Source organism: Eulemur rufifrons, chromosome 29 (genome assembly GCF_041146395.1).
Source record: "Eulemur rufifrons isolate Redbay chromosome 29, OSU_ERuf_1, whole genome shotgun sequence".
Lineage (NCBI taxonomy): Eukaryota > Metazoa > Chordata > Mammalia > Primates > Lemuridae > Eulemur > Eulemur rufifrons.
The window spans coordinates 79194962-79208904 of NC_091011.1; the positions used below are offsets into that span (position 1 = coordinate 79194962).

At 41.3% G+C, this 13943-nt stretch overlaps 1 protein-coding gene across 2 annotated transcripts in view; it reads right to left on the minus strand.

Moving 5' to 3' along the window:
- Positions 1-2797: 2797 nt before the first annotated feature.
- RBM28 (RNA binding motif protein 28) overlaps positions 2798-13943 on the minus strand; it is a 28671-nt gene continuing 17525 nt past the window's right edge. For both annotated transcript variants that reach the window (XM_069461548.1, XM_069461547.1), the window contains 8 exons: positions 13150-13285; positions 11811-11875; positions 9831-9989; positions 7850-7999; positions 7422-7496; positions 4890-5146; positions 4147-4246; positions 2798-3266 (listed from right to left, as the gene is read on the minus strand). In XM_069461548.1, coding sequence (XP_069317649.1) covers positions 3132-3266; positions 4147-4246; positions 4890-5146; positions 7422-7496; positions 7850-7999; positions 9831-9989; positions 11811-11875; positions 13150-13285 — 1077 coding nt within the window. In that variant the 3' untranslated portion in view covers positions 2798-3131. The remainder of the gene's footprint in view (positions 3267-4146; positions 4247-4889; positions 5147-7421; positions 7497-7849; positions 8000-9830; positions 9990-11810; positions 11876-13149; positions 13286-13943) is intronic.

Below are 13943 nucleotides of genomic sequence, written 5' to 3' on the forward strand. Positions count from 1 at the left end.
TAATTTCCATCTATCCTAAATGTTAAGATACATTATATATTTCTCAATGTTAAAGATATTTATATTCTAAAAAAAAAAGTATCTGGTAAGCAGACACAGAGTTGGCCAAAGAAAAACAGATCACCCTTAATAAAGTCCCTGACTTCCTCTACACTGTGCAGACCATGCTAGGACAGATGTGTTGTTGCCAGGCGATTGCAAGAACCTGTGAAAATCCCCAAGTCACACTGTCTCAGGGTGACCCTGAAGATAAAGCACTTGTCCTTTTGATCTCTCTAAAAGGTTTAAATATTATCATGGCCTCTTCTTCATACGCCTCTAAACCAAATCAGGGCATTTGGGAGCATTTGCTGGTTTCCCAAGATATTGCAATGAAATAGTCATATCCCTAGCTCCGCAGTGGTTCTGTGAAAGTATCATTTATAGTAGCTGTCCCCAACCTTTTTGGCACCAGGGACCGGTTGCATGCAAGACAATTTTTCCACAGATGGGAAGGAGGGGAGGTGGAGCTCAGGCGGTGATGTGAGCAATGGGGAGTGGCTGTAAATACAGATGAAGCTTTGCTCACCTCCTGCTGTGTGCCTAGTTTCATGGAAGACAATTTTTCCACAGACAGGGTAGGGGGTGGTACAGAGCTGAGGTGGCCCTGTACCGGTCCTGTACCGGTCCGTGGCCCTGGGGATGGGGACAGCAGATTTATAGTACTAGACTAAATTGGGGAATCAAGAACTTTGGGCTAGTTCCCAACTTTTTCTCTTGTCTACTGAGTACTGTCTCTTTCTTTCCTCCTTTACTTTTTTCATTCAACAAATATGTATTCAACACCTGTGTGCCAGGGTCAGTACTAGGTGCTATGTCTACAGGAGGGAACAAGAGAGATAAAGTCCCTTTCACAGAGCATACATTCTAACTGGGGAGATGAAGGACTTCAGGTAGAGATCAGTACTAGAAAGAAAACAGAGAAGGTAAAAGAATTCAGTGAGGGGGCAGGACAGAGAAGAGGGGAAGAAAAGCCCTACTTTAGATAGTCTGGGAAGAGCTCCAGGAGGTGACAGCTCAGGGGAGATCTGAGCCGTAAGCAAAAGATGTGAGGGAAAAGCTCTCCAGGCAGAGGGAATAGATACAAAGGCTCTGAGGGGCAAAGAGTGAAGAGACAAAGTAGCCAAAAGTGGATGAAGAAGAGAGAGTGGATGAAGACAGGGCTAGAAAGGGGACAGGGGCTGCAGAACCTAGGGCACTGCACATCCAGGGAAGATGCTACGATTTCAATCAAAGTGAGAAGAGAAACCACTGGAGAGTTTTAGGCAGAGGCTAAACTAGGGGCAGCCCTAATGAAGATCAAGTGCATGAAGGCTACTACACAGAGAATGTCGGCCAGATATTCTCCAGGAAGGGGCCTCAGGGACCAGGGTGAGACATGAGGCACATCTCCAGGTCACTCTGGGGCCAAACATTCATGAGCTAACCAATCCTTACCACAAGCCCAACCCTCTGGTATTGGAGTATCCCGGACAGTATCATGGACTTAGCAGACCTACACTTGGACTGTTTCAGAGACAAACACACATCCCTCTGACAGTGACATTAAAAAGTTCTTCCTTATACTGGAGCCAAAATCTGATTCCTTGTGGCTTTTATGCATCTGCCTCCATATGCCCTTCTGGGCTCTATCATCAGCTATTATATCCCAAGAATTCCCTTGTCAGGCAGGTCAGTATCAGATTCTTTCAGTCACTCATCCGACTTTTCTAACTTTTCATTATGGAAAATCCCAAATGTTCACAAAAGCAGAGAGAATGGCATAACAAATCTTCACTAACCCATGACCAGCTTTGACAACAATCAACTCATGACCAGTTTTGCTTCCACCTGACAGTTTGATTTCCTTCACCAACACGGTCACTACATTTGTCTTACAGGTTGGCTGGCCAGCTCAAGGTACTAGCAGCTCACTTACCTGAGATATCGCGTCTACTAATACAGCTTGGCAGTCCTATTACATACACAGTGGCCAGGCTGGTGCTTCGCAGTGTGAATTCAATCAACTCAAACTCTCCCATCAGAAGTTGTGCACGTGGGTTTTTAGACCCAAGCATGGGGCTTTATGTTTGTCTCAGTGATTTCATCTTATCAGACTCAGCCCTTTTCTTCATGCCATCAGGATCATAACGGACCATGATTCTCTAATATTTACCACCCCTCTCAGCTTTTGTGACACCTCTAAAATTTAGAAAAGGGAAAGAATTTGAATACAGATGGGAATGAATTAGAAAAAGAGTTCAGAGCTGGGATGGATCAAAGAAAACATTTAAACTCCTTATTCTATAGATGAGAAAACCAAGACTCAAAGAAACAGCATGTGGCCTAAGGCCACCCACTGGGTGATGGCAGGTTAGGCTACAGCGGGGCCTCATGCTTACTGCTTGTCCTGCCATACCCACTAGTTCTCTCACAGAAACGCAGGTCATCACTCGCCAGGCTAGTCTCTTTTGGCCACTGCAAACTGATTTCTGGTCAACTATCAATAATCACCCCCTCATTCTGCAAACATTTACCAGGTGCCAGCATCACTCTCTGCCAGGCCTCACCATCTTCCATTAATCTCTAAGTGCCTCCCGCCCACACAGAGTAGGTTAGAAAGCGTTTCTCTCTGCTCAGTCAACTCCTGCAGTGTGTAGGACTATGTAACCAAATTACTTAGGAATGTCAAGAATGTTCATAAATAATAAAGGATTCACATACAATAGAAATGAGAGAGTCTGTTATTAAAAAGCCACACAATATTTCATTTAGAGAAGATGCTTAACAAAACACACATCTTAAAAATTCAGCACTCTAGAATGCTTTTTACATTTGTTTCCATTTGAGAAACAAAGAAAAATGGGTCACAATTATAGACACAACTTCACATAATAATCTGGATAATATGAAAACATCGTGATGTTTTTTGGGTATTTCTCTTTGTAGGTAACCAACCACACACTGGAGGAGGGACAGTTCAGATGTGCAGAGCCCCATTGTGCCCTCAAGGGTTTTCTTCCCTTCAGGAAAAGACATCGGGGGCAGGGAGGAACCTGGGAGCTTCACCAAAAAGTACACAACCCAGCTTCTTATCCAGTCCGCTGGCATTATCAACTATCAAACCATTTGCTCCTCTTTGCAAGAGGTGTCCCTTTAGAAGGTCCCAACAATTTCTGCTTATATTGTTCGACCAGCTGGTTGAAGCGTGTTTCTGACTTATTTCCCTTAGCTTTTTTCTTAGGTACCTACAAATGGAAGGAAAAGAAACATAAGATAATCAACTTCAAACACTAAATATCACTTTACCCTTAAGCCACTCCCAAGACAGAAATAAGTAGGTATAGAGATCATGCCCACCAGCAAGAGGTGGGCTTTCAAAAAGAGGCCCTTATAGAGAAGAGCTCAAAAAGAATCATCCATTGGTAAGAAATTGGACCAAGAATGCATGGGAATGGGGCCTGCCTAACATGCTGTGTGGGTGATTAGGAGGCCTCCCCCACTCTAGATCCCAAATGCTCACTTTAATCTCAGATTAACGCAGAGGAGCTAGCCAGGGTTTGGACATTCTCGCTTGCCCATCCCCTCCCCAAGAATACTGCTGATGGGATTTCAGATATCTCTGTAATATAGTACAGTATAGGTCAAGAACTTCTTACAGACAGATTTCTTGAGTGAGATGGGAAGCTAATGCTTCAATTACCTTAAAACAAAGGGACTAGGAAAGGGGAGAAGAAACGTGGACTTCAAATGCTCAAGAATGTAGGACCACCATTTTCTACTAAAAGGAGTTAGAGCTCCTTGGAAAACTGGCTAATGCCAGAACTGGGGGAGAAGTATATACAAGATAGGCCTGGGACATCCTATTGTACTAGAAAGCAAGGACACTACCAAAGACAAGTAAGGTCATGTCAGAAGGATCAGGAGCCAACTTGAATGGGCTTCTGCTGGCCTAAGACAGGATAAGAATAATGACTGCATTTGAAGCACATCAAGTATAAAAAACCTCATGATTTCATAATACTGAAAAAATTTTTATCAGTCACCATCATAGGGCAATAGCCACAAAAGTGGCCACCAGCCTGGCAGAGCCTTGAAATACCAAAGCCATGTACCTGCAGAACTCACCTGCCTAGAAGATAACTGCTGTTTCTCCTGCTTCCACTGGTTTATCTGGGGCTTTGGCTTTTTGGGAGGAAGGGACTTCACTTTGCCTTTGTCCCGCAACCTGAAATAAGATGGCCAAGTAAGTGTCACCCAGAGTTCTTCCCCTAATTGGCACCCCACCCCTAGGTTCTCTAAGCCCAAGAGATAAAATTCCTTTGCGTACACTAGCTCTAAGCTCATAAATTAAATCATTCTAAAAAGGTATACTGCAAAAGACTATCATAAGGCTCAACATTTGTGTACTTACTTTTCTTTGTGGGCTTTTTATTTTTTATTTTATTTTTGCTTAAAACCTCATGGACATCTCAAAAACCTTCATTTATGTAACAAATATTTTGTAAAGACCTACTTTTGTACACAGCAGTTATCTGTTGCTCCAAACAGAAACTACTGGTGAATCTCAAACATGTGGCCTCACAGCTGACAGAGATGGCCACTCGGACAGGAGGGAGATCTTCAAAAGAGGGGAAAAAATGGCACAACAGCCTGCCCTGGAAAGCTCCTCTGTGGCTCCCTTTGCCATTTGATCCAAGAGTGACATCTCTGTTGATGTAGAGACTTGTGTGTTAACCCTCTATGTGGGACCAGCACAGCACGTAGCATCCCTTTCCCCCAAACAAATGCCACAAAGAGGAAAAGAGCTAAGTAAAAGCAAACCCACTTAGAAGCCACCCACCATTCTATGCTGCCCTCCTGCATCTCACCTGATCTTGGGGCCCCGGTGTGAAGGGAGCACCAGGACCTTTCTTCTCTTCTTTCCATCAGGCAGCTCCACCTGCTCCACTTCGGCCCTGGTCTGGAACCCTGTCCATGAGGTAGAGCCCACCTTTCCCTTCTGCTCTGGAGGAGCCTTGCCTTGCTCCTTTGTGTGGTTCTGAGCTGCCTTCTTTTGCTGGTCTTTCCTAGACTCTGGTTGCCCCTTCTGGGGCTCACTGGTCATAGGCTTGGATCTCATTTTTTGCTGCAAAAAACAAGAAAATGCCATCTGGTTTCTGGATGAGGTCTGTTTGCTGCAAATACTCAGCAAAAGAGGAGCGTTATTTGAGCTGGATGAAAGAAGGAGAATTCTTCCCCCCCCCACCCCCACTCCCACTGTTGGAGACTATAGAAAAGTGAATACAAGCAGTTCACAAGTCCTGTCACAGTAACAGATGGTTTCTGGCTAGGGCACACACAACCACCACCCCCTTCCCATAACATAGAAATAGGAAGAGTACATGCGCAAGACTCAAAAGCCAGTACTGTGGAACAATTACAAAAGGTGTAATATCTCTGCAAGGGGAATAACAGGAGAAGAAAGAATGCAACAGAAGAAATAGTTGAAGTAATAAGGACTGAAAATTTTTTTAAATTAATGACAGACATTAAACCACAGAGCTAGCCATCCAGAGAGAACATCAAACAAGATAAACACCAAACAATCGATACCACGTAGCCATATTATAGTCAAATTGCAGAAAATCAAAGATAAAATCTTGAAAGAAGCCAGAGGGAGGGAAAAAACTTACCTATAGAAGAACAAGGATAAGATAATATTGGATTTCTCTTCAGAAATCATATGAGAGTAGAGAGAGATATATAAAATTTTGAAAGAAAAAAATCACCAATGAAATTGTCTTTCAAAAGTGAAGGAGAAATAAAGACTTTCTCAGACAAACAAAAATTGAGAGAATTTGACACCAGAACACCTGTCTTGCAGGAAATGCTAAATGAGCTTCTTCAGAGAGAAGAAAAATGACCTAGGCCAGAAACTCAGATCTACATAAATAAAGGAAGAGCATTAGAGAAGGAATATATGAAGTGAAGAAGACAAGAAAAAGGAAAAGATAGTGTGGGAATAAAGGCCTAAAGGATGTTACAGATTATTTGCCCTGAAGTGGAAGAAAAAGATTCAAGTGAAATTAATGTAATGTTAAGTGTTTGTTATTCTGCCCTTTCATCTTAAAAATCCAGATGGTACACTGATACAACCAGCGTTTCCTACGTGCCTATCATGTGCCTGTCCATTTGTAAGTAGTAAGACACAGAGGGAAAGAATAAAGTGTACCTTTCAGGACTCAGCCTAGTGGGAGAAGAGATGCATATACAAATAAAGCAAGGTAAAAAACTAAATACTTTAGGGAAGTTCATGAAAGTCCAAGGCTCATCATGTAAGAGGTGAGAAAAATGCTATTTTAAAAGGATTATTTGATCTGAATATGGAAAGTGAATAGAACTATCTTTTTGAGTCAGAGGAAAGGGATATTTTTACACAGAAAGAGCAGTATGTACATAAGTATGAGCAACAAATAAAACAATTTGGATATTTAAAAAAAAAGCTGGTAGCTTTAAAACCACCACTGAAACAATGGTTAAAGGTAACAAACAATTCTACTATCTAGGATAACAAAATTGCCTTGAACAATAACCAGATCCCAGGTTTTCCAACCCAGGACCATTATATTAGCCACTGAAATTCTGAAATTGCTCATCTGTTGGTCATGCTCTTGGTATACACCACAAAGACTACAAATGTTTGCTATATATGCAAGTTAAGGTATAATATCAATGAGAGCTCTAAGAGTTACAGAGTCAAGAATAATTTGGCCCTTTATGTCCTGGGGGAAATCGGGTCAGAGAATGAGTAGTGACTGCATACTGATCATGCAGTATGCTAGACAACTGACATGTATTATCTCATTTCACACGCAGCAGTCATGTGAAGCACATGTTGTTAACACATTTTACAAACTAAAGTGCAGAGAGATGATAACTTGCCAAGGAACATGTAGCAAGAAAGGGGCAGAGCCGAGTTTGAACATGACTATGCCTGCTCCCAAAGTCCCTGCTCTTCCCTCTATACCACACTAGTTTCAAAACAGTACTAAAACTATCAGGCATCACATTGCTAGAGCCATCTAAGAAGAAAAAAGAATTATGTAGCTAAAATCTACAAGCAATGTAAAACCTTAGCCTCGCCATTGTTTCTGCCATGTACCACAAGAACCGCTGACTGGTAATAACATCAGTAAGCTTCTCCTCTCGCCTTCCTTTCCCTTCTCCTTCAGTGCTATCACAGATGGGCCAGCAGAGGAGAAGACCTGGAGAGGTTAAGGAACTGGGAGTAAAGGGTAACAAAAAACCTAATTAAGCAGAGAACTATTCTAAGACAGCAGAAGCACAAACTGAACAAAACAGAAGATTTTAGTGATTTCCTTCAAAAAAAAAAAAGGGGGGGGACCATTTAAGTTCTGTACCAGGTTGCGCTGGATCCTTAGTTCCTTTATTTTAAGTTTCCTCCGATCTTCCAAAGAGAATTCCACTATTGGTCTCTGTGTCAACAGAAGACAAAATGCCAATCATTAGAACACTTAATCTACGAGTGCAATGATGCAATGAGCTGGGTTGTCCTCCCCCAGCCCTTTTTTTCCCCAAATCAGAGGTTGCTGCTGATTTCTTCTACTTAAAGGTAAGGGGTCAGTTCTGCAAACAGACTATATGTTTAGAGTTCCTTCTAATCATCTTAGCACCTAGAACCACCACTCATTCCTTCCCCCGTTAGCCCCACTTCCACTTGCTACTCTTTCCTACTATTTAAATATCCGAAGACACTGGCCATGAAGGGGCAGATTGGTTTTGTCCAAGTGGCCCTCAGGAACAGGTCTCCCCAGAGGATGAGGCTTACCTTCTGAGGCCCAAAGATATCTGGGTTGTTGTTGATGTGGCGGAGAGCTCGCAGGGCATGCTCGTGCTCCTGGAACTCTGCGAAGGCATAGCCTAGGGACTGACCCTTCGTGTTTCCATGAACTCCTTTAAGGTCTCGCATCACCCTACACTATGAGTAAAACAAGAAAAAGAATCAATTATTACAGAATGAGAAGTCTTGCCAGACGTGAACTGCTTTAATAGATTCAATAAGAAATAAGGTTACTGAAACAGAATCATTTATACCACTGTCATAAAAACTGTACTGATAACATGAGTGTCCATCTTATTAGAATATATCTACTAAGTGCACAAAACGATTAAGTTTATATTTTCTTGCTTTTTAAGAGTTTATAGACATCAACAGAGAACTACAAATCAGCACACAACTGAAATAAAACTTCCTAAGGAAAATTTATAATAGCTAACTATTCATAAAACATACAAGTTGAGAGGTACATGGTACTCTAACTTGTATAAGTTAGGATGGAGTACTAAAAAAAGCCCTCTGGAAGAAATTATTGAAGAAGGGAAGCAAGGAAGGCCTGATGGCTTTAAATAAGAAAGACACTTCCAGCATGAGGAAAAGCCTCCCCAACATACGGCCTCAGAAATACAGGAAGAAGTTTCAGCTGTCTTTGCTTAGAGCTCAGATCCCCTCTGGTGTGATTTTCCCCTAAATCCTTAAGCCAGATATACCAGGCATCCTGGGGTGTGGAGGTATGGTAGGATATTTTGAGAAAACTGACCATTTACAAGCGATTACTACAGGAAGTTGTCATTCCCATGTAACGGAGAAGTCTAAGTATTGGGGACACTTGGATGCCACATTTGGTTTATGTCCAGTGTCTACTCGTGCCTAGAACTGTCATGCACTGTAGGGGAATCAAGAGAATCATACAACGAGGTTCCTGTCCTCTTATTATCTTACAGAGACACTATACTGAAACATATGAAAGAATTAAAAGAAAAATTCAATATAAAGCAAATATTATAGAATACACATAAATTTCTCTAGATTATGACAGGTTTTAAATATTAATATGTAGACATTTATTAAATATTATGGATGCTGATATGAGAAATTACACAACTGACCCCTATGCCAATAATACTCTGAGCAGTTTTACTAAGAGTGATGTTAGATATGTGCTTATATAGTCACATTCTCTCATGTAATTTCCCAAATACCAATACACACATTTCAGGGATTAGGAAAACAGCTTATGGTGATAAATAGACGAAAGCAGATCCAAAATATTGGCACTGGTACCTTTAAAATAAATACTGGTTGAGAGATTACAATGTGCCAGGTTCTATGCCAAGGATTGAGGATAACAAGATAATACTTGCCTTAAATGAGTGCAATCTGGTTGGGAGAAATGACTGACAGATAATTTCAGGCCAGTGTAATAGAAAGCCTTACAACAGAGATATGCAAAGGGGGCTGTGGGGGTAGAAGACGGGTTTCTGTATTCACACAGAGTCTAAACAAGTTTCTGTGTGATCCCAGTGTTTTTCTAATTCAACTGTTGAAGACCTACATGGCTCCCTGCTCACCATGGAGTGCAGAGGACTCTGACCAAAGGGTAAGAGCCTAACTGGTAGTAAAATGCTCTTCCAGAGCAAAGCACACAGATCATTTTCTCTGAAAGAAAATTCACATGACAGCACCTAGTATAATGCTAAGCACATGTCAGACATTTTAAAAATGCTTGCTAAATTAATACATGAGGACAGAGACTTCCTCACATTCTGCTGCAATTTGGTCAGATGTGAAAGACAGTTCTTAGAAGAAGAAAAAAAAAAAAAAACCAAGAAACTGCTGGACTCAGCCTTGCATGCTGACGTGCCCAAAAGAAAATCTGTTGAGAAAGGACAACACCTCAACAGCCTAAGATAAATGCTTGATCTGACCAGGATGAGAAGGAAAGTTCCAAATGGGCAGGGCCAACTCTCACCTCCTTGATGCTCACCCCCTTCTCCCCTCTCGTAGCATCCAGCAGCAGCTTTCTGAGCTGTTTGTCATCCAGCGCCTTTGGGAGATTGTGCAGGCACAGTCTGCACCGGGAGACAAAGATATTCTGGTCCTTGAGTTTCTGATGCTTCAGCAGTTCAAACTGAAAGAAAAACAAATTGCTAACAGTACAACTCACCCCTTAAAGAGGAAGACTTGTAATTCTCCAAAAGGAAAGAACCACAACCCCCATCCCATAAGCATACATATAGAAAAACGAAGGAAATGGCCCATCCTGCAGCCTTACAATGTCCAGCACAGGGAGAGAAAGGTTCCAGAGGGCGATATGGTGGGAAGTGGGTAGTAAGATCCTGGGCTCTGGAGTCAGATCGGAAAGAGAAAGCCAGCCCCAACTGGAACAGTTCCATGAAAATTTAAAGCCTCAATTTTTCATATACAAAATGGAACTGCAGATCAAGAACTCTCACCACTGATGTGAGGCCAAAGTCAGATCATAAACAAATTATCCCTAGCTCAAAATGCAGCCCAGAGCAAATAATAATTAATTTTGTGGCTAACATCTATGCCCTGTCCTCAACAACCCACCAACTCAAACTAATTATCTAGTCCTTCCAAAAGGAAATGGAATTTATTCAAAGAATACTTGACAGAATGTTATCTCAGTCTCAACTCTGCCACCTTGAGGCAAAGGAATGTCCATGACCACAGAAAGATACTCTGCTTAGAGCAACACCCTCAACCACGCTGACACAAAACACTAGTTTCCAGGTCACCTGTGTCTAAAATGAAATGAAGGATAACATTTTTCTCCTAATTTGTTCTTTAAAATTAAGTTAGCAGATCGAAGGTGAGGGTGTAAAGGAAAAAAAAAAAAGAAAAGGAAAAAATTAGAAAAATAAAAAACTAAGTTAGTAGAAAAACGTTGAAAAGTTTTCTTTTACAAGGCTTCTCAGTCCTGCTGCTTCTTGTTTGATAAAGGCACCAACAAATCACAAAATAAACAAATACTCTGGAAATGAATATTAAAGGGACATCTGAAGAGGCTATCATGTCTAAGTTCACCAGACTATTTTTCTCCCAGGAAAAGCTGTAACTGCTGTGAATTTATAATGTATACATATAATCTAGTGAGCTTTTTGCTAACAAAATTAGTTACAAAATTAAATATGTCATTATTGCATTATGGTGAGAAAAGGGTATACAATGCTCCCCAAATACCATGATTTCCAGATGCCTGCTACCAAAAAAGAACACTAGTTTAGAACCTGTACACACTGAAAAAAGACACACTGCCTTTTGCTGTCATTATATTGTCACCTCTGTTCATCATCTTCTGCATGTTAAGGTTCCATAGCTAATTCTGTTTAATGGTTATGCATCGTTACCATTCTAGGCTGGCTTAGCTTTTTGAAAGTAAATTACATGGCAAAAGTAAAAATTACCGAGAACTAACATTACCAAGCAGCAAAGGAACTTAATGGTATCAGCTAACAGTGGAAACTCCCATAAGATGGAATTTTTCTAAAATGATTTTATAGTCTGGAGATACCAAGCCCTTCCATCTGACATCTTAGCTACCCCTTCCAAGAGTCACATCTCCTTCATTCACTATTAACTCCAGCCCATACTGATCTTTCTTTCTTATGTTATTCTGCATTTATACTGATACCTAATTATATGCAGCCCTAACCTCTAAGTGTCTGCTGCATGATCTAGCAGCATGCTGTTCAGCAAACATTCAGTGCTGAGTGTTGGGGAAACAGAATAAGATACAGTTCTTGGGCTGGCATGTGAGGCTGTCATAATACTACATATAATGATGGGCTATTTGCTGTTTCACCTATGTGCTTCTTTTCTCTCTAACAAGACTGTAAGTATGGTCTGTGACCCATACTTGCTCTTTGGTGAGCACATCTAGCATTCAATAATTATGAACCTGAAGGTTGGTGCCTAATCTACTCACGCGTTCTCTTTTGGCCATATCAGCAGCACTCACACCCTCTGCAGCCTTCGTCCCAGCACGAATCACTGCAGAAAGAGGGAAAAAGGCCAAGATATCACCAAGGGAATTTTCACTGAGCAACAAGAGGAATGTGATTTGAATGATGCAAACTCTTTGTATAGGGCCCAGAGGACTATGTTGGCCAGGACATGGTGGCATTTGGTTAGGTCCAGAAATAGGGTACAGGGCTAAGTTCTGGGCTCAGAGCTGCTCTCAAGGACTAAAATTCTGAACATTTGTGATTTTGTTCCTCTTCTCCTTCTCTCCTCAAAGAAGCTTCCTGTACGTGCCCAAAGTCAGATGGAAAGGACTGAGGGAAGTTCTGAATGTAAGTACATTTTAGGCATTTGGAATGCAAAATGTTCTACCTATAACCTGCCCCTGGAACTTAGCTGTTTTTTATGTACTTAGGGGCCATTACTAAGCAGTGAGATAAGCCAGCCTAGAAAAGTCACATCACTAAAGATTCCTAGTATCAAAGGAAAACAGACTAACATTACTAGTCCAGGCTGTCTTGCTATGCAGGAAGCAGGCTAATGAATACCATGACCTAGAAGAAGGGATTTTTTTTTTTTTTTTTGAGACATTAGCAGGGTCTCACTCTGTTGCCCGGGTTAGAGCACACCGTAACTTCAAACTCCTGGGCTCAAGTGACCCTCCTGCATCAGCCTCATGAGTAGCTGGGACTATAGATGGGCACCACCATGCCCAGCTAATTTTTAAAAATTTTTTGTAGAGACAGGGACTCGCTATATTGCTCAGGTTGGTCTCAAAGTCCTGGCCTCAAATGATCCTCCTGCCTCGGCCTCCCAAAGTGCTGGGATTATAGGCCTGAGCCACCGCACCAGGCCAGGGATTTTTTTTTTTTTTTCTATTTTAAAGCTCATTTCTGATTATTTTTCTGACATTAAGGAAAAGGCACCGAATGTACATTTTAAATCCATGAATAATCCAAAAGAGTAATTTTAGACATAATGAAAACCTCTTATTAGAAACGATGGCAAGAAGCAAATGTAATTTGAATTTTTCCTTTCTCTTTGCTTTGCCAATCCTCTAATGAAAAAGACTAAAGGCAACCAGGCAGAAAAGACAATGGGACTGGTTAATCCACAAAATGGGTGAAGGTTTCCTAACAGAAAGCCACATCTACTAAAGTGGAACGATAATAGAACACTGTTAAAGAGGACATTTGGGTTTTTCATTTTAAACATGTTCCAAAACATACTATTGCTGGATCACTGTAATGGCAAAAAACTGGCTACTGGAGAAGCCTGGTTCACATCTCCCTTCCACTACTCACAGCCTTCTCGGGCCAGATAGAGGTTCCGGGTTCCAGTCGGCTTCTTCACCTTCTTTGTTCGAAGCTTTGCAGCCTCATCACGGGTCACTGCCAAGTCAACCTTGAGCTGCCGGCCATCCAGTTTAAGCCCACCACCCTACAACAGATTGCAGCCCTCTCTTTTAAAACACATAATGAAACTAAGCCCCTGACAAGGAACACCAGGGAAGGGGAAACAGCAAAACCCAATTATGCTATAGAAGCCAAGCCCCAGGAGGTCTCAGCACGGCTGGCTACAAGTGGATCACTGAGCCTCACAATATTTAGTATAGCTGCACAAAAGGCCACGTATGTATTTAGCCAGTTGGCAGAAAAGAATTTATTTTAAGAGAGTTGGTCCCCTTAAAATAGGTCCAAATTGAGAAAAATGATCTGTAAACAGGCAAAATTTTAGTGTTCTAAAGAAAGCTAATGAAATGGTGGAGTGTTTACTCAAGAGAATTTAAGAAATAATAGCAATACAGATTAACTTATCTCAAAACAATTTATACTTCATTATAGAACACACAGAAAAATTCCCCGTCACCCACACACTTTTTCTCTCAAACTGTTACTCTACTTCATAAATGGCCTTAATACCTTCTTGTCCCAGTCTTTCATGTTATCAATCTAGAATAGAGGCTGACACACAGACAGCAACCAATAATTATCAGATACATTATTATTCCTGTTTCCTCGCCTATGAAGTAGAGAAAATAGTTCTATCTATCTTACAGGGCTGATGTAATGATTAAATAAAGTAATACACATAAAGA